Source organism: Dipodomys merriami, unplaced genomic scaffold, assembly GCF_024711535.1.
Source record: "Dipodomys merriami isolate MVZ:Mamm:240054 unplaced genomic scaffold, mDipMer1.0.p SCAF_33, whole genome shotgun sequence".
Lineage (NCBI taxonomy): Eukaryota > Metazoa > Chordata > Mammalia > Rodentia > Heteromyidae > Dipodomys > Dipodomys merriami.
The window spans coordinates 11,756,367-11,776,893 of record NW_027204826.1 but is presented as its reverse complement, the minus strand read 5'-3'; the positions used below and the strand labels follow the sequence as shown (position 1 = coordinate 11,776,893).

The 20,527-nt window shown below is 49.6% G+C and overlaps 1 protein-coding gene across 1 annotated transcript in view; it reads right to left on the bottom strand.

Annotated features, from left to right (window-relative positions):
• Positions 1-3,116: 3,116 nt before the first annotated feature.
• Positions 3,117-20,527, bottom strand: part of Igf1r (insulin like growth factor 1 receptor) — a 222,258-nt gene continuing 204,847 nt past the window's right edge. Inside the window, exons 14-21 of the mRNA XM_070043168.1 lie at positions 18,832-18,934; positions 17,893-17,963; positions 17,282-17,511; positions 16,946-17,056; positions 14,310-14,472; positions 11,843-11,972; positions 7,321-7,455; positions 3,117-3,666 (exon numbers count right to left, since the gene is read on the bottom strand). Coding sequence (XP_069899269.1) covers positions 3,285-3,666; positions 7,321-7,455; positions 11,843-11,972; positions 14,310-14,472; positions 16,946-17,056; positions 17,282-17,511; positions 17,893-17,963; positions 18,832-18,934 — 1,325 coding nt within the window. The 3' untranslated portion in view covers positions 3,117-3,284. The remainder of the gene's footprint in view (positions 3,667-7,320; positions 7,456-11,842; positions 11,973-14,309; positions 14,473-16,945; positions 17,057-17,281; positions 17,512-17,892; positions 17,964-18,831; positions 18,935-20,527) is intronic.

Below are 20,527 nucleotides of genomic sequence, written 5' to 3'. Positions count from 1 at the left end.
ACGTGCCACTGTCTGGGGATGCCACTGGCCGTCCCGCGAGAGCCTCTGTGCTCCTGAGTAGGGTGTAGGTGGATCAAGGTCTCTCTGACTGTTGATTGGTCTTGCCTGGGTCTGTCTCAGCACAGGAAGCTAGGGGAGTCACCCGGATGTCCCTGACATAACACACAGGTGGGGCTCCTTCCAGACAAGACTTATGTGTGGGCATCTTCTGGCCCTCAAACTCGAGGAACACCTGCTCTCTCAGGGACCAAATGTATTGGCCATTGAATCTGTCTAAAGCAGTGGTTCCAGAGGTAGAGGTGACAGGTGACCCCCACTCTATGTTCTGGTGAACCACCTCTCCCCCTCCACACCCAGCGGTCACAGAGGCTGCTGAGTGAAGGAGCGCGGGAAATCCTAAGACCTTGCAATCACCAAGGAAACCAGGTTGGGGAGGGGGAGAGGAAAAGAACTAGCTCAGAACAGAAAAGCAAAGGCAAGCCATTGGAAATAGGTGCAGAAGCGAGTTAGTGTTGTTTGGACCCCGGAATGCAGCCTGACCTCTCCCTGTGTCACCTGTGTGTGTGTGTGTGTGTGTGTGTGTGTGTGTGTGTGTGTGTGGTCTGTGGTATGAATGAGGTTAGCAGTATCAATGGCCTATTGTCAGGTGAAGTGTGAGATGGTTTCTTGTTTTTTTTTTTTTTTCTTTTTTTTCCCTATATACACATATAAAAAAATAAGAGTGAGGTAGATAAATGTTTGAAAAGCAACAACCAAAACACCCCCAAAACTATCCTGTCCTACACACACACACACACACACACACACACACACACACACACACACACACACACGCATGCACGCACACATTCTAACCTTTGCCTTTAAATTCATAATGGGGGATTCTCTACTGGTATCACAAAATAAATTAAAAGAAAACTACTCATAATACGTTCTTATTTAGCGTTTTCTTTTTTTTTTTTTTAAGGGGAAACACTGACTGAGGCTAGTAAGAAAGCTGAGACTGAATCTACTCACAAGCAGAAAAGCTTGGCACCTTTGCTTTTCTGAGTTTAATCTCCAGCCACGACTAGCAGTCATCATCTTTGAGCTTTGTCCTCACTCATTTTTTTTTTTTAACATTTCATCCCAGAAGCAATGCGTGTGCTGTGAAAAACAAAACGTAATCGAGCAAGACCTCTGTCCTTCCTGCACCCCAGGACTGAGATTCCCAGCCAAGGAAGGCCCGCCAAGGCCAGGCTCCCATCTAGGAGAGAATGAAGGGATCCGGGGCTGCTGTGCAGCCAGCGCTGCCCTGTTCACACTCAGGCTGGCAGGCCCTGTGCGTAGCACCCTCCCCCCGCACCGGCCTGCTGTGGCTGTAAGGCACAGGTAGGTCCGATGAAGATGGCCAAGCCACATTCTGCTTGCTGTACAGGTGTTTCAGGGGATGGAAGGATTAAATAGTCATGAAATAAAAATGATCAAAAAAAATCAGCATTCCAAATGCCTAAGTGTCTGCAGTTGAACACTGCTGTTGTACCCAAGAATCTCTCTCTCTCTCTCTCTAAATACAGATAGATGCATGTTACCACCAAAAGAGCGGCAAGGGAAAGTGACAGATGAGACAATGAGGAGGACAAACACCCAACAAGGACATGTGAGCTATTCTGTTTTGTTTTCTGACCTGAGTTTGTATCACGTCTGGTCTGGGACAGAAGGGGCACCTGACCACAGAGGGGAACGAGGTCCTGCGGCCTCCACCCCAGCCCCACCTGCCTCACGCCCTAACCTTGTGTCCACAGAACCTACAGGTTAGAATACAACAAATGGGACTGGGGACAGCAGGGAAGGGAGAGATGTATTTACATTAAAAAAAAAAACAACCTCCAAAAAAAAGAAAGACCAAAATAAAAAGAGAAAAAAAATCCACAAAAAGATAAAAACAAACAACAACAACAACAACAACAACAACAAAAAACCACCAGGCATCAAAGAGTTAATGGTAAATTATGGTCCAGAAGTATCCATTGCTGGGAGAAGAGCAAAAGGGGGGGGGGGAGGCGGAAATCACACACTCTAGTACAAAGCATTAAGAAGTTTTCTTGGAGTGAGCAGAAGAGAAGAAAAAGGAGACCTGTAACTTTTCATAGATTAAATCCACAAAGATAAAGAACAATAACCAAAAAAAAAATAGCAGCTTTTTTTTCTGTACAGACATATAGATGAATATCTGAATCATAAAAAAGTTATAAAAGTGACATTAAAGACGACGTGTATGCAAATGTTTTCCTGGTCTAACATAGAACTGTAAGACCGTGAGGAAGTCCTAGTCACAGAGCTTAGAATGCTTGAATCTGTTGCCTGCTATTCTTCCCGCTACTGTGTGTCTGAATGCCCGCCTGCAGCCCCGGCCCATCTGTGTCCCTTGGGGTGGGGTGGTGGAGGTCAGTAGGGAGGAGGCTGCGGAAGAGAATGGCACAATGTCCACAGAAGAGAACCCCGTTTTCTCATCAGCCCCGTAACAGCCTGGTTGTCATAATCAAGGAGAGCTGAGTGGATGTGGGGGGTCGGAGGAGGGGGGTCATGGGGCCCATTACCCACCCATCCCTTAAACCGGAGGTGAACAAGGACCTTCTGGATGCACCCACCCCCGTGCCTCAGAGCGGCGTGGCCATGGCGGGGGGAGGGGAGGAAACACAAATCCAGGATTTTGGCAAAAATTTGGCAGCGTAAAAATGGTTAACAACCATGGATGAACAATGACCCTTTAACATTTTTTGGAAGGCCCTACGAAAAGGCTAAAGATAGTTTAAAAAAAAAATGTCGTTCTCTATGTGCGTGTGTGTGTGTGTTCTATGTTTGTGTAAAGACATATACGGTGTTGGGCGGGTGGGTGCGGGGAGCGTAGACGGGGGGCGGGGGGGGGGGGAGAGAGACACTTCTTGGTTGGGCTTGCTGCAGAGGTTTGTTGTTTGTTTTTTCCATTATGAAGCAGAAAAAGGAGAGAGAGAGAGAGGCAGAGAGAGAGAGAGAGAGAGAGGCAGAGCGGCTGTGTTGCTATTGTTATCATTCAGGTGTGTAGAGGCCCTTGCCCAGTAGTGTTTGGGGAGGGAAATAAAAAGGCTGCTTGCATATTGAAAAAGGAACACCCCAAATGCGTTTACTGCGGAGAAGCTGTCCCCCGTTGGGTAGCCATGGTTGCTCTGAAGATCCACTGAGGTGCAGGAGGCTTGTGATTCCATGGTGGGCCCCGCTCTCCCGGCCCGCCCCTGCGCCCACGTTACTGTCAGCGGCTCCGAGCATCAGCAGGTGGACGACTGGGGCAGCGGCAGCGGGCGCTCGTTGGCGCGGCCGCCGTTCATGTGCGCGTACGGCTGTCTCTCGTCGAAGCTGGCTCGTAGAACCAGCACTCCAGGGCCCGGGCCATTCTCGGCCTTGTGTCCTGAGTGTCTGTCGGGCAGAGGCAGGGAGGAGGAGGAGGCCGAGGGGTCCAGGGGCACGCTCTCCATGTTCTCGGGCTCCAGGTCCAGCTCCTCGGATTCGGGGGGCTTGTTCTCCTCGCTGTAGTAGAAGGAGACCTCGCGGAAGCCCGGCTCCATCTCGTCCTTGATGCTGCCGATGATCTCCAGGAAGGAGGGCCGCATCTTGGGGTTGTACTGCCAGCACATCCGCATCAGCTCGAACCTGAGGAGGGAAGGGCAGAGGGTGGATGGACCGGTCTGAGAGGGGGCCCCATGGCCAAGTAGCTAGCCCTAAGGGCTTCTTTCTGTGCTTTCCTATCTCATACAGGTTAAGTGAGAGACCTGGAATGATTCTACCATCACCCTACCCAGCTGGGTGGCTCTCATCAGCACAGAACCCAGGCACAACCAAGGTACAAAAACCCCAATTCTCATCTCCTGAGAAGGCTGACTGCCTTCACACCGTCCACCCTGGGGGTCTGATCAACGGTGGCAGGGGTAAGAAATGAAGCTGGGTGCCAATGGCTCATGCCTGTAATCTTAGCTGCTTAGATCCCGGGTTGAAGCCAGTATCGGGCAGGAAAGTCCATGGGATTCTTATCTTCCACTAATCACCAGAAAGTTCGAAGTGGAGCTGTGACTCAAGTGGTAGAGTGCTAGCCTGCAGCCTAAGGAATAACTCCTAGACCCTGAGTTCAAGCCTGAGTATTGGCATAAAAAACAAAATTTCTCTCTCTCTCTCTTTCACACACACACACCCTGGCTTTCTGCCAGAAGCACCTCTTAAAGGTACTGACTCAACTTCAACTAGAATCAGAAAACAGGAAAGCTCCATTTCCCACTAATAAGGCTGAAGAAGAGCTACAGCTTCCCCAATGATGCCATTTCTAAGCTGCCTCGGGGTTCAGGGGTACCCTCTGGTAGAGGTCCAGAGGAACGACAGACAGAAAGAAGACAGGCCCCTGCTTGCTGGACACCATGCATAGGCAGAGCTCTGACCCTGGGGGTTCAAGCCTCACCTCGTCAAGTCTCAGTGGAGACTGGAAGCAGGAAGCCAACAAGCCTGGAAGAAGATGGCCTGCCCCTTGGCCATGCACTGGGGCCGTCAGATGTCCTGGGAAGGTTTGGTTTACAAACTGGCAGCTAGTGTGGTGTCCTGTGCTCTGGTCAGGTGCAAACACTCCAGAGTTCCCATACTCCCAGCATTTCCCAAGAAAAGACCCCCCCCCCCCGGCCCCACACCACCCCGGTGCGAGGCCCTAAACACGTGGAACTCATCTCTATGGCTGGGCTGCGATTTCCTCTCTGGCAAACCAACTAACTTATCCCCGAATAGAAGTTCGGCAGAGCCAAGAACACGAGATGCATCTGGCTCTGTGCCCCGTGGCCGGGGGGGCTGAGAAGGTGCCACCGGCGGGGCAGTGATGTGGTAACATCAGCACAAACAAACCATGTGATGACTCTTTGAAATCGCTCCAGCCCTGGCCTGTCCAGCACTGCCCATAAAAGGAAGTCTTTTTTACACTGTGGAATCCCAGACCTTATTTACACTCTTTAACACAAGAGAACTCTCCAATAGATTCTAGAAGGATTTATGAGCTGATTTCCTTTAAACAAGGCATTTAAACAAAACAAAACACGCTGGCCAGCCCTGGTGATTGCACAGCTGTCTGTGTGTGTGTGTGTGTGTGTGTCTCTCTCTCTCTCTCTCTCTCTCTCTCTCTCTCTCTCTCTCTCCTAAGGCTTGAACTCAGGGCTTGGAAGCTGTCCCTTAGCTTTTTTTTTTTTTTGCTCAAAGCTGGCATTCCACTACATGAACCACATCTCTACTTCCAATTTTTAGGTGGTTAAATGGAAATGAGAGTCTCATGAATTCGCCTGCTTGGGCTGGCTTCACTCAGCCTCCTGAGTGGCACCCGGTGTCCCCTGGGTGTTGATGGTGGAGCTCACACTGCTGTCCTAGCCTTTATCCTGCTGTATTAAAGACAGATTCATCCAGGTCTCCAGGTTTCATGAGACCCAGGACTAAGTCTGTCCTCATTTTTGGTGACTTAGCAGCCAGTGTGCACCCAGAGGGTTCAATGGCCTTTGCAGGCTAAGCGCACAGACAGACCTGGGTATGAAAGAGAGCTGAGGACTGGCTGCCTCATTCATTTAAATGTGGGTGCAGCAGAGACCCACAATCCAAATGCAGTCTTGTGGTAGTTGCTCAATCAATTTCAACTGAGTGGAGGCACTGAGATTCGCAGACCTAAACACCCCAGGGTTCAGATGACGACATCCTTCTTCTAAAGCTGGATCACACTGCGACACTGACAAGATTTGGGGGGGTGTTCCTGGCTAGTCCTCAGGACACCTGCTGCCCATACAGACACTGCAGAGTAGCCAAGGGGTCTTCCTGAGCCTGAGCTGAAACCCCCCCCCCCGCCCCATGGTTACCGCGGTGCCAAGGAGGCCCGTTCCCCTCAAAGCATACAACCTAGCACTGTCTCTTCGCATGAGCCCAGCAGGTTTCATGCAACTCCAGAGGGCTTAAAGACTCCCCTCTTCCCTTCCTTTCGTATCTGTGAGCCGCTCTTGAAGAACACATAAGAAGGCCGCCACAGACTCCCCTTTCCACGAAACTAGCTTGCCTCTCCCTCACGCTGTTCTGTTCTTGGAAAGGAGGCAGATTTGCCAAGGGTGGGGGTGGGGTGGGGCCGTTCTGGATGGTGAGGCAGAAATGCCTCCTGAATGAAACATTTCAGGTCCAGGAGTGACCTCTGTGTGTCAACTTCCTCCTCGCTGCCCTGGGAACAGGAAGTGCACAGGCTTTCCCATGGCAGGTGGCTGCTTCCCAGGCAGATTAAATTCCTATGAAAACTCTGCTTGTCTGGAGGTGGATCCAAACACTCAAGAGGCCCATGCGTGTCTCAGGGACAACTGTTTACCAAAGTTTGAGGGGGAAAAAAACACAAAGACAATACCGCTCCTACGGCCAACCCCAAACCACAGGAACAAAACTCATACACCTGCGGGAGGCTCTGGAACTACTTGTGAGCCGGCAAGCCACTGCTGATCCCAGTAGGCCAACTCTATTCCTGTACTGTGTGCCACTGTGCAAATTCAGTGGGCGTCACTGCCCAGCCTTGTAATGGGCTGGCACGAATACAGGAGCTGCCCTGCTCGAGGTGGAGAAGACACTGCAAGTGGGGGAAGGGGGGAGGCTAGCCTCAGGGCATCTTCTCCCCCCTCCCCTGCCAGCTTCTCTGGGTAACCTCCTCCCCCTCTTGAATTTGGCTTATGTGCTGCGTTCTTACTCTCTGTTACTCTGTTGATGCAGGATTGCTTTGGTCATATATTTCACAGACCCTGGGCCCAAGAAATCCCAGGGAAAACCATGAATCCAAACAGAATGATGAAGCTGGGTGCTGGTGGCTCATGATAGTCATTCTAGCTACTCAGGAGGCTGAGATCTGAGGATCACGGTTCAAAACCAGCCTGGGCAGGAAAAGTCTGTGATATTCCTACCTCTAATTAACTGCCAAAAAAGCCAGAAGTGGAACTGTGGCTCAAATGGTAGAGTGCTAACGTTGAGCCAAAAAAAAAAAAAAGTTCAAGGATAGTGCTAAGTCTCCAAGTTCAAGCTCCAGGTCTGGCACAAAAACAAAACAAAAACTGAAGGACTAAGGAATTAAGGTGCTTGTGTACAACGACTCTGGCCTTCTGTGAGGATAAAGGATTCCTCTTGTAATCCTTTCCCGATGGTGGCTATACCCACAAGACCAGAGAGAATGACTCCTGTACTTCCTAAGTTTTAGGTCATGTGACCCAGGGAAATAGTCATTTGAGGGATAAAGATCCAAGGAGTGGGGAAAAGGGCTCAGGGAATACATACAGCATGTCGGGGCAGTTGTCTGGTTTGTCTAGAAGCCCGCCTTCCATGACGAAGCGAAGGACTTGCTCGTTGGACAAGCCTTGGTACGGCTGCTCAGCCAGTGTGGCGATCTCCCAGAGGACCACCCCGAAGGACCTGCAGGAGAAGAGAAGCGTGAATGGCGTGGAAGGACACTAGCAGGACCTCACACCTCCTTCCTTCCTTCCTTCCTTCCTTCCTTCCTTCCTTCCTTCCTTCCTTCCTTCCTTCCTTCCTTCTTCCCTCCCTCCCACCTCCCTCCCATGGTTCCTGAACCGTTTGGAAGCACTTGATGTTCACCACACACATTTCCAGTCCCAACCACGCATTCATCTTGCAGGGTGATGCGTGCAGACCACAGCGTTCTAGCCTGGCCATAGATTTGGGGCGATCCAGTATCTCAGGCTCCTCGGAGGCATTCCAAGCCAAGAGTTAGGAGACCTGTATCCCATAATGCCCCATCTGGACCCTCTGTGTAGGCTCTGATTTGATAGGTATGGGACGGGAACCTGGGCCTTTACATGAAGCTTTTAGAGGGATCTTGCTTTGAGCCAAGGGAGAAGAGACCACAGAATTCAAGACCTGCTGGCCAGGGGGGAGGGGAAGGGGAAACTCTGTCACAGGTGGAGGTACTGGGGTGGGATGTGCTGGTTTATGGAGTATGTTATACCCGAAGACCCTTCTGCACAGAGTCTGGCTGAGAAATATACTCAGCTGGGAGAGCCATGGGCAGCCCTGCCACCAAGGCAGTTTGGCCCATTAGTTCAGAAGAGCAAACCACAGCAGGTGCATCAGACACACAGACAATTCATAGAGCTACCGGCTCACGAGGAATGTTATCATCTGCCAAGTGAACGTGCACATCTTTACCCTTGACAAATCCTATTTGCCATCATGCTGTCAGTGGAATAAAGCAGGCTGTCCACGAGGCCTGCTGGCGGAACCTGAGTGGGACTGGCCAAGCCTGAAGGAAGAGGCTCTGGCGGGGTAATTTTCCATCCTGAGCTCTGCGAATCCTGGCCTTGCATGCCAGATGGGGGCAGGGGCAGAGGTCTCTGTCTCTGACTCAGAATGATTGGTCTGCTGTGTTAAGTCCTTCCTAGGAACAAAAGGTTTCTGTGCATATTGGTACTCAAAGCTGATGTCAGACATAAATAGAATCTTAGCAATCAGGAGACTTGACCACACTGAGGTCCTTTTCTAACTGCCGGGGATTAAAGACATCATCTTCATGTTGTGCAAGAGACTGAGAAAAGCCAGATCCGAAGGCCAGGGCACAGCTTGAAACATCTGAGGGCCAACGGAAGCGGTTTTCTGTTGTCTTCACTGGTGGAACCCCTGCCTTCTAAAACCTTCCCAGTCCTATCTGTGGCACACCTTGGCATCCACCCGCATCCAAAACATGGCCAGGGCTCACAATGATCAGACTTCCATGTTTCCTGATTCCAGCCTGGTCTGGCCCTCTTCTCCTGCCCCATGTGCCCTCTCTGGCCTGTGTTGCTGGCTTGTAGGCATCTAACTCTTGCTGGGTGGTTCCCACACTGCCCCGGCAGCTCTCCTCCAGCTGGTCACTTAGCTTTCCACAAAGTCAGCGTGCCTCCAGCTGAACTCTGTCCTGCCCCCTCTTCATTTCCTGTCCTCTCTGCAGCCAACGCCTCATTCCACTGGAGCAGCCCTACCTGGGGTAACTTGGTCTCCTCAGTCCTAATGCCAACAGAGGCTAAGGTGTGTCCAGAGATCTGGTCCCTTCTGCTATGGGTCTGTTGCACCCTTTCTAGAGGGTTCTAGCAACTTCTAGCTCTTTACCTTCCTCCCCCCCTCTTTTTTTCATTCTGTGCCTTTTGTTCTCAGTTGCCTATTTCCACTCAAGGCTGGCATTCTTGAGCTACAACTCTACTTCTAGCTTTTCACTTTAATTGGAGGTAAGCGCCTCAGGGACTTTTCTGCCCAGGCTGGCTTCAAACCATGATCTTTTGATCTCAGCCTCCTAAGTGTTAGGATTAGAGGTGTGAGCCACGGGTACCCAGTTCCCAACTCTAGCACCCAGGCTGCCCTGTCCTGTCCAGCTACCTTCATAATTCACTACAGAGCCTGTAGATGTAGCCCTCCATCCCTAGCAAGCTCAGTAAGCCAAGAAAGAAAGGCTGGGTGGGGAGTGATGCATATTCTTGGGCAGGGAATACAACCAGGCTTTGTGTCCCCATCTGCAGTCCTTTGGACCCATCTTCCTCCAGGCCCAGGGGTGTGCCATGTCCTCTAAGCCAGATGGGCCATATGAGGGGAAATAGGAGCTGAAGGAGAAGCTGCCATGATTTATAAAACCCTGTAACAAAGTCTTAGATGACAGAGGAGACTGGAGGGCAGGAGACAGCCCACAGGGAGTCACACAGAGAATGACTGGAGCCACACGCTCCTCCCTCAAGTCTGGTGGCCCCCATCCTGGCCTGGGGGCCAACACAGCCTTGCCACTTGCTGCTTGAGTGCCAACTGTGAAAAGTGCTGTGGACAGGATTCAGGGCTGGGCCTAGTCTCAGAGATGCTTTCCCCAACCCTCTGATTCTGGAACTTTCTACCAAGTCAAACTCAGTTCTTCAGACTTCGTTTAAGAATGACTGTCCTGTGCTACAAAATACGTTCTAAACATGCCCCATATTCGTGTGTGTGTGTGTGTGTGTGTGTGTGTGTGTGTGTGTGTGTGTGTGTGTGTGTGTGGTGTGCAGGGGGGGGGAGCAAAACCCAGGCAGCTGAGAAACCCACATAACCCAACATCCTGGCCTCCCCTCCGCCCCTCGCCCCCGCTGTATCCTCAAAGGCTAGGTTGAGAAAACAAAAATACTGCAGCACTGTCAGAGCCTGGCCATTTGATGGAATGAATCCCAGAGGCCTGCTCTCCTTGGTGCCTGTTTTTCTCTTGTTGGTTCACAGCAGTTATGTAGTTCAAGGGCAGGGATCAGCATGGAGCACCACGTGGTCCCTTTGCTGCTGCTGCTGCTGCTGGTGACGGCTGCTAACCAGAATCTGGGTAGAGTCATTCGGTGAGAAGTTAACAGCTCTGGTTTCATCCGCCCACCCTGCCTACGCTCCCATCCTGCAAACTGACCTCAAAGCTTCCTGAAGCACGAAGCCTAGAGCGAACCCATGAAAGAGAACACCCAGGTGTGCCTTCTGCCCCTCCGCTCTCAGAAGTGGTGCATCCACTTTGTTGATTTGACAGAAAAGAGGTAACCATCTTGGACAGGCTCACTGCCCAACAGATCTCATCTCTGAGGTTCAAGAAGCAATGGGGCTCATGCTATTTCCAATTTGCACCTGTCCTCCAAATGAGACTCAGAACTGTTGATGACACAGGGTTCATGAAGTTTAAAAATGATGTCGGTCACTACTGAAATAGTTCCTCTCTGCGGTCATCCACAGTTGGGAGTAAACAACTACCATTTCCGTAACATAACAGCAACGGGATCTCCCGAGAGGAAAGCCAAGACACTTGCTGAAATTCTAGAAGGTGGATGTGCCAGGTCTCTTGCCTGCCAAGAAGCTCAGTTGTATTTCAGAACCTGACGGCCTCTCTACAGTGTTTCCAAGGAACAGTGGTAAACAATGCTGCAGGGAAATCTTCCTACCCCCTGGCCAGTGTCCTTTCACCACAAGACATTCGCACTACTACTAAGGGAGACATCTGGTTTTCCAAAACCACTCGTGGGTCCACAGGGATGGGTGCCTCCAGAGAGGGCAAGCCGCAGATGAGACCAGGAGGAAAGTATGAAAGAGTCACAAGCTTTAAAGGGGGAAGATCCCAATGGCACAGCTCCTTCCAACAACCAACCCACACAGTTTAACAAAATGAATACCAGCCCAAACACATTTTGTCAGAGGAAGGTGAAGCTCAAGGGGGAGGGGTGGATGAATGGAGAGAGAAAGGGTGGACAAATACAGCCATGCTTTTCCACGTACGTGTGTGCAAACAGACGCAAGCGACTTGAACGGATGGGTGGGGTTGGGAGAGATGGGGGAAAACAATGCGAGGGGTCACATTGCCCAAGATGCATGGTGCTTATAAACTGATATGCGCAACTGCAATCTCTGAGCAACGACTTCAAGTTAACAAATAATCAAATAAAATACAGAAGCGGCTCCACTCTGAAGGTGCAGCTAGGGGAGACAGGTGCATCAGCACAGTCGCTATCTACTGAGAAAGAGGAAGAGAGGGGGAAGGCAGGCAGGGGAGAAGCATGGCTCTAACTTCTGGGAACGTAATTGAAAGCTGCTACAAATGGATGAAAATGTTTGGGAGTTCCCACCATGCCCTTCTCTCTTTAGCTGCCCCCCACCAACAGCAGGAGCACCTCCAAGACGAAGGTGTGCGGCCCACCCATCATTGAGCTCAGGATGGAAATTAGGGAGGAACCAACAGAGACCCAGAAGAAAAGAAAGCCCTGGACTTTGAGCTACGGCACACACAGAGGCCAGAGGGACCCGGCCGGCCTTGCGTCAACGCTTGTCCTACCAGACATCCGAATGGGTGGTGAAGACGCCGTCCTTAAGTGACTCCGGGGACATCCAGCGCACGGGCAGCAGGCCCTTGCCTCCCTTCCGGTAGTAGTCTGTCTCGTAGATATCTCGAGTCATACCAAAATCTGGAGGGTGTGGAGAAGGGGTGGTTACACGGTGCGGGGGAAGCAGCCCGTGGGAAGAAGCAGAGTCATGGCTGCCATAGCACTGACCCAGTGCCTGGCTCTCTCCACGTTCAAGGTCAGACACAACCAGTCCACTTCACTCTCGGGAGGCCCAAAGAAAGGTTTGCAACTTACGAGGGACAGACTGTAAGGGGGAGAGATTAGGCCCATGACAAGTGACTACCAAGAAAGCTCCAGGTTTGAACACAGTCATTTGGTCTGGTTCACTTAAGAAGTTAACTCTCTTCTTACATTAAAAAGGATGGGGATGGGCCATTTACAAATTATGGAGTTCCTTAATTTATCAAGAAAACTATACCCCCCCACAGACCAAGGATGGTGACATGTTGCCTAAATGGGAGAAAGTACACTTGTCTTCTTGGCAGTGTGGGCTTATGGGCAAAGAAAAGGACTCCAAGTTTAGTAAGGGGGAAATCACTCAGGCTAACCAGCCAATCAAAGAACACGGTGAGACATGCGAGAGCTGCTGTTTACTAGGCTCCTGAAGCAATTACCCAGCACTGTTTTTCAACATAATATACCCAATTGTTTCTAAAAACTTCCTCAATTTTCCAGGACAGCAGGAGATGTCATATAATTATGTCTGATGGCAGGCTTGCTTTATAATCCCAAATTATTTGTTGCCATTCAATCATGTGACCTTTACTCCTGTGGACTCTTCATTCTCAGTCGCAGGAGAAAAGGACTGCTCTATTCTGCCCATCTCTAATGCCTGCCACCAAGAGGAAAGGCTACAAAAAGCAAAGCAAACTCGCAAAAGACAGTTTCGTGGACATTGACCAACGTAAGTCACTCTTGTCCAATACGAAAGGCCAAGCAACTCCTTCCGGGGAGGTGATTTGTCATGTGTTGCATTTGTAACTGGGAAAACACTAACCAACCCTGACCAAAAAAAAAAAATCAACGGGAAGTGCTAAGATCAGATCTGACTTAATCCAGCAGCAAGTAAAGGAGAGAGCCTCCCTCTACCTGCGCATGATGGGAAAGACAAAATTAGAGGGGGGAAAAATAAACAAACACCTCATCTTAAACACAAAAGAAAAAAAAAATCCTGAACTCTTGAAAGAAAAACATGATAAAGAAAGGATCACTATAAATATGTCACATGGTTGGATAGCAAATCTCAGTCCCCTACAGGAAAGCAGAAAGAGTACTAAGGAAGCTCCACCAGTAAGGGGAGTGGCTTTTCCCCAGGATATCCCGGAACAGTCTTGTGGGATATCTCTACTTCTCTGAGAGCTGCTCGGTCAAGCTGGGCATCACAGGACCCTACCTGTGAAAATGCCTGACACCCTAGCCCAGGGCCTCTCTGGGGGATCCTGAGCCCCTCTAGACCCTCTGAAAACATGCAAAGTGAATGCAGTGAACCTCCCCTCTAGAAAAAGGAAAAGAAGGAAAGGGGAAAAAAAAAAGCATTGCTAACGCAGAACATGTGATTCAAGAGCTAGACAAAGAGCTTAACTGTAAATAGGTTTCCTTGCCTGCTAAGGTGTCTCTGCACTTACTTTCTCAGGCTGAAAGTTTGGTCGTTTTCTGAACTATCCTCCTATTCTAGTCGGAAGATATAGGTCGTAGTCCAAGCAGGTGGTGACCTGAGCTCCCCTGATGCTCTGTGTTTTTTGTCAGGTGGATGAAAAGACCAAAGCAAAACCCCACACTGAAAGGCTGAAAGGAGTTGTCAGCTAGTGATCAGAAATCCAACTCAACCCTTTTTTTTTTTTTTGGTGTAACAGTAGGAGGGGTGGCAATGGGAGGGCCAGTCAGCTAAGATCATAAAAGTACAATGACAAAGGGGTCAAAAGCATGGAGGCTGACCAGCCTCGGGTGTGAAATGCCTAAGCAGAGATCTTCCATCCTCTGAGGGACTGCCATGTCTTTGTCATGGCTCCTTCACTCTTTATGGCTGTCCACGGGAGACAACACGCCCTAGAACCTAGAGAATTTGCAGGAAGATTAGACCATGGCTGTTATTCTCATCTGAGGACACTGTCCTGATTATCACGGGAGCCAGTGCTCTGAGAGGTGTCTACCTAGGTGACCTCAGGGGCCATGGACACTTCCTGGACCACCATGTCAACGCGCTCACAGGAAGAGAGCAAGACCGGGCAGGATGACGAGCAACTAGAACTCGGCCGTACAGCTTTGTACTCAAGAGTAGGTTCTGGCACTTTAGGAATACATTGGGCAAACTCCCCCGGGGCAGGCTAACTGCCACCAGATTCCTAAAACCACCTGCAAGTTTAGTTCTTGTCTGGGACCGGAAAGCAAAGGACGCACCTCCGATTTTGACTGTGAAATCCTCGGCCACCATGCAATTGCGGGCCGCGAGGTCTCTGTGGACAAACTTGTTGGCGTTGAGGTATGCCATGCCGTCGGCAATCTCGCCAGCCATCTGGATCATCTTGCTCAGACTGGGAGGTTCCAGGACTACGTTCTTCTGCTGCAGATGAAAAAGAAAAATTCGTGTGAATACTTAGTGGGGGAAAAAGATTTGATTGTGTGCTTTTAGTTCCTGAAGGGGGCTTTGCAAATCCATCTCTGTTCAATCTGAGAGCATCACAGGTGCTTCTGCTCAGAAACCAGGATTCACTCTGAAGGAACCTATTATGTTTGGAGCCCACAGTGTCCGCTTGGTGGTTGGCCCTGTGCTCAACCGCTGAGCATACATACAGGCCTCTCAAGAAAGCACCAATGAGCACCGGTTGGAACTGGCATTTTCCAAGAATCACTGAACATGAAGCAAACAATAGTTTTGTTTTTTTTTTTGGACATGAAGGATTCTCATCAAGATTACAATCAGTTGGTATTTTTCCTTTGATTTCCATAATCAAAGTTGAGGAAAAGGGAGAAGACACGTGATGGAGGTCCCACAGAACAGGCAAGCGTGTGCCCCAAATGGACCATGCCTGCTTTACTTCCCAGGGAGGCACCCTAAGAATGATTTCATCTTCTCCTTCCCCATCTGCTTTCTTCTAATGTACGAAGCTACTAAAGATCAGCATCTTCGTCTTGGATTATTGCTTTCTGTGGACATGAGGGCAACAGAGGATCAGCCCTAAACTCACTTCAAAGGTAAAGGTGTGATCAGTGGCATGGACAAGTAGCCCTTTTTCAGAAGATAGCAACATACTGGTTTTGAATTTAAAAATGACCCCTAAGTTGGCGGGTGCTAGTGGCTCACACCTGTAATCCTAGCCACTCAGGAAGCTGAAATCTGAGGGTCCATGATAGTCTAATCTAAAAACCAACTAGTAAAAAGCTAGAAGTGGGGCTGGGAAGGTGGCTCAGTGGTAGAGTGCTTGCCTTGCATGCATGAGGCCCTGGGTTCGATTCCTCAGCACCACATAAGCAAAAAGAAAAAAGCCAGAAGTGGTGCTCTGGCTCAAGTGGTAGAGCGCTAGCTTTGAGCTGAAGAGCTGAGGGACAGCGCCCAGGCCCAGAGTTCAGGCCCCATGACTGGACCCCCCCCAAAAAAGCTAGAAGTGACTCAAGTGGTAGAGCACCCCCAGCTTTGAGAGAAAAAGCCAATGGACAGTTCTTCTGAGTTCAAGCCACAGTACCACCAACTCCCCCCCCCCCCATCCACCCCTGTAATCTGACAAATTCAGAGGAGGATTTCAGATCTGAAAAGGACTTGAGCGAACACTTCATCTACCTTCTTCTATTATACAGTGAGGAAACTGAGGCCCAGAAACCTGGATCGGCTAGCTGAGGACTCCAGGTAAGACCACCGCTAAGACCCGAGTTCTTATTCTGTGCCTAGATTGGGGACAAAGGGGTGAGCACATCCTGCTTTTCCAAAGTGCCACAGATGAGGCAGGCGGTTCATTTGGCCACACCTCGGGTCACCTTCCTGCCGGCTTGTGGATTAGAGAGGACCAGGCAGGAAAAGGCAATGCCATGCAGGGGTCCTAGGGACCAAGGCTGGGAGAAGCAGAGGCTAGGAGACTGACTTGTCCATTACCTGGCTCAGACCCTTGGGGCTCTCACAAAACCCCAAACACCATGTGTTATAAATAAATGAGATCATTTGTGCTTGGAACTAAAGGGAAGGGACTGTCACTTGGGAGATGATTAGGTTGTAGGTTAAAAGAAGAAAACAAGAAGTTCAACAGAATGACAAGAGAAACATAAAAGGGGTCAGAGGGACTAACTCTTTCTAGGGAACGCAGGCAGATAGCTGAACTCTAGCCCTGTGAGTAGCAAAGTCAGGGTCTCAGGAGACTTGAGACCTAGCAAGGTGGCCCGATGCAAGGCAGCTGCTTTTGGCATTCTTTCTCATGTACCTCCTGACTTATGAGTTCATGATGTATAAAAGCCAGTCTTCCACATGTTAAGAAGCTGGCTTGTGGGATGACAGGAGGGAATTGGGGATCCCACAAGGACTCATGGGAACTCGCACAGGACTTGAGCAGGATTTGAATTAGAAGTTTTTACAGGTTGAGGTGACTACTATTCAAAAACACAGGATCCTGCCTGATCTGTGGATGGAGAATATGAGAAAACTTGTCTCCTGGTTGTGAAGGCACAGCCCCTTGGCAGGGCTGGGAAAGTCTGTGTGGCAGGAAATCACTCCTGCAACTTCCCAGGAGTACAGTGAAGGATCTAGCTAGCCAAACACCAAACTGTCCAAACTACTTATGGGGTAGGCGCTAGCCTGGCCTGGCTAGGGACTATGAGATGCCAGAGAGGATGGAGTACTCCAGAACCCCAAGCCCCTGTCAGGAAGATCTAGGTCTGCCTGCACTTGGGAAATCCTTGACAGCAGAGAGTGTTCACAAACACTCAACGTCCAAAGAGTGAAGCGATTTAAAGATACAACGTGTTGTCTCCTCCCTCCCCCGCCCCCCACAGGTGGTAAAGGAAAACAGAACAGAACAGGTGAGGTCATATGGTGAAAAGTGAAGACTGACCTCTGTTTCCGGCCTCAGAGACCTAAGGTAACTTTTGAGATCGCCCCGGGTCATCAGTTCCATGATGACCAGCGTTGGCTGGCCCTGGGACACCACGCCCAACAACCGCACCTGGGAAAAGTCAAAAACGAGAAGGTTGGACACTGCTTTGCAGTATGGTGCTGGGGTCTGGTGGCTGGGTCCAGGGCTAAGTAGGGGAGTTGGCAACAGGGTAGCTATCTAGAAGGCATAGGGCGAGACATCAATCCCCACAGGCTGGGCCGTGGGGGGAGGAGGAGGGCAGAAGGGAACACATGAGGGAATCTCTACAGGACTCTGGCTTTCTGAAGACCTTACCACGTGGTGACAATTGAACTCCTTCATCACTGAAGCCTCATTGAGAAACTCAATCCTTTCCCGCATGCTGGCTGCCTCATTCACCGTCTTAATGGCCACTCTGGTTTCAGGCTCATCTTTAACCACACCCTTAGCCACGCCTTCATAGACCATCCCAAAGGACCCTTGCCCAAGCTCCCGGTTCATGGTGATCTTCTCCCGGGCTACCTCCCACTCATCAGGAATGTACACTGGAGAAGAAGAAACCAGGATTGAAACAGGTCTAGGAATAAACACTGGGGCCCACCCCGTGTAGCCTTGGGGAGGGGGGGGGGGAAGGGGACACTGCAGGCTGGAGAAGATGAGATGGCATTTCCTAAAACCCACAAAAGAAAAGATCAGGAGGACTGTGGTCTGGCTTGTTCCCCACATGTTATGGATTTTGGTAAAACTGTGGGTGGTTAGGTATGGGTTCTCTTAAATCTTGGGAGAATTCTAGGATAATTCCCGGAACACAAAGACAGGTTATCAAAGATACAGCCCGGGCCAAAGGTCTCTCAAAATCATGCACATTGCTTCCCCACAGAGCAACCCTCCATGACCTTGACAGTGACCTTGGCTGGCACCCTTACCATCTGCTGCACTGAAGTACTCTGGGTTCACAGAGGCATAGAGCACTCCGTTGCCCAGCCTACTGTTATTCCTGTTTAAAAAAAAGAAAAAGAAAAAGAAGAATTTCAAATTAAAAGACTTCATTTCTATATATTTCTAGAAATACTTTCATATTCTCTGTCTCTGTCTCCCCCCCCCCCCCCCGGGCTGGTCTTGGGACTTGAACTCAAGGCCTTGCACACTCATTTGGCTTTTTAGCTCAAAGCTGGTGCTCTACCAACTGAGCCACAGCTTCATTTCTAATTTTTTTGAGGGGGGGGTTAATTGGAGATAAGAATCTCACAAACTTTCTTGCCTAGGCTGGCTTTCAACTAAGATCCTTACTCAGATCTCAGCCTCCTGGGTAGCTGGGATTACAGGAGTGAGCCACTGGCACCTGGTTTAATTCTTACATTTTTGCTATATCCATTTTATCTGTTCTGCCTCATAACCTATCCTGAGGGACAAGTACAGAGGGTAGACCAGTAGTGGGTTTTCCCATTTACCCTCTCAACTTGGTTCCTACTGGGCCAGCAGACATTTGAAGACAACATTCACTGAGCTCAGGAGAGCACAGAACCATTTGTTTCTTGGCTTCATTGGAAATTACAAGGCTTACTTGATGAGGAGGACTTAGCTAGCACACTTGGAAAAGTTCTCTATAAGCCAGAAGTCTCGGTATGTGCCTGAACTACCAGTGAGGTGAAGACGGGCACTCAGTGTGTGTGTGGGGTGGAGTGGGCTGGAGAAGACATCCCACCACAGAACAGTCTGATGGTTCTTTCTTCCCGTGAAGGACACTGGACTGGAAATCAGGTTTTCCAATCTGTACATGGTCTCCAAAAGATAACCTTTGCTCAAGTTCAAATTATAAAACCACCTGGCCACCAAAGTTACCTGCACCTGGCTGAGACCCTCACCTCTTTCTGTGGAAGACGTACAGCATGATCACCAGACCCCCCACGATCAGGACGATGGCCACGGGCAGAGCGATGATCAGGTGCATGAAATTTTCATAGGTGGCTGCAGGAGGAAGGGGAAACCGATATGATGTCACTGGGAGAAGCATCTGCTATGTACTACGCTTAACAGTGTGTGTGTGTGTGTGTGTGTGTGTGTGTGTGTGTGTGTGTGTGTGTGTGTGTGTGTGTGTGTGTGTGTGTGTGTGTGTGTGTGTGTGTGTGTGTGTGTGTGTGTGTGTGTGTGTGTGTGTGTGTGTGTGTGTGTGTGTGTACACTAGGGCTTGTACTCAGGGATTCATGCTCTCCCGTTTTTTGTGTGCTTTTCTTTTTTTTGTTTTTTTGCTCAAGGGTAGTACTTGACCACTGAGCTAAGCTCCACTTCCAACTCCTCTTTGGTTGGAACTATGCAAACAACAACAACAACAAAAATCCCTGAAAATTCCTTTACTAAGTAAATGGTATCAGAAACACACTAAACCAACAGTTATATGAGGGAAGGGGAGTGAAGAAGGTTAAGTAAGTACAGACTGAATAGGAACTCATTTTTTAAAGTGCAGGCTATTCTGATAGCTCAAATGATAGACTGAAGGAAAATAATCTTTGAATGCCACTAAATGACTCAGTGGAAATGCATACATTTGCTGAAATAAAAAGGACAGAGAGACTCAGCTCTAGAGTGTTCATACCACATTGACCTTTATCTGCCTCAAGATAGTTCCACAATGTATACACATAGACCCAAGTGTGCACATGCATGCACACACCATCCCATGCCAACGCTGCTCTGAATTTTCCACAAACATTTGAAACCACAGAACTTGTCACAGCCCTTGTTCCCACCATTTATACAATAGATGAAAGACCAGGCTGGACACTGGAGATTCAAGTCCTCACCCCTGAAGTTCCTGCTAGATGCAGGAATCGGCATGTCAACAGGTAGAAGAAAGTGAACCACCAAAGGATGCAGAGAGAGGAGGAGGGAAGACACAAAAGACAAGGGGTGCTAAGGGAAGTTCCTTCAGCCCAAGTCTTGGAAAAAAAGAAAGATGGACTTTTCCTGGGGTACATGGATTTTTTCCCCCCAAGCAGAGGGATGGTTTGGAGATAACAATGGGACATGGACAGGGAGAGTCAAACCAAGTGTACAAACTAAGTGATTTCAACACCATTCTGCAGATTAAAAGGAGTCAGTGTTTTTAAAATCAGCAGTGAACTGATCATCATACTCATACCCTGGACAGAGAGGGGCTCTTGGCCACTGCCAAGTCTTGGAGAGTTGGGAGAACATGTCACATTGCCTGGGCATGTCTCATGAAATCTCTGCTCCTTTTCCTTTGTTCTTGTAGATGGGGTTTAGCTATGTAGTCCAAGCTGGCCTTGAAGTCACTGTGTACTCCAGGCTGGCTTCAATCTCACCATCCTCCTGCCTTACAAGTCATGGGCCCTACATGGAAGTCCCACCTTACTGAAGTCACAGTTTATAATAATCCCATGACACAAAGCAACCCAGTGGCTCTGAGCTACAGTGCTGGTGGTAGCAATGGAGAGGCTGCAGAGAAGGAAGGGGGAGGGACATGATGAGATCACTTACTTGGGTGGCTAATGGGTAATACCACCATAGAACAAGTTAAAGAATGGAGGAGGGCAGGGGGGG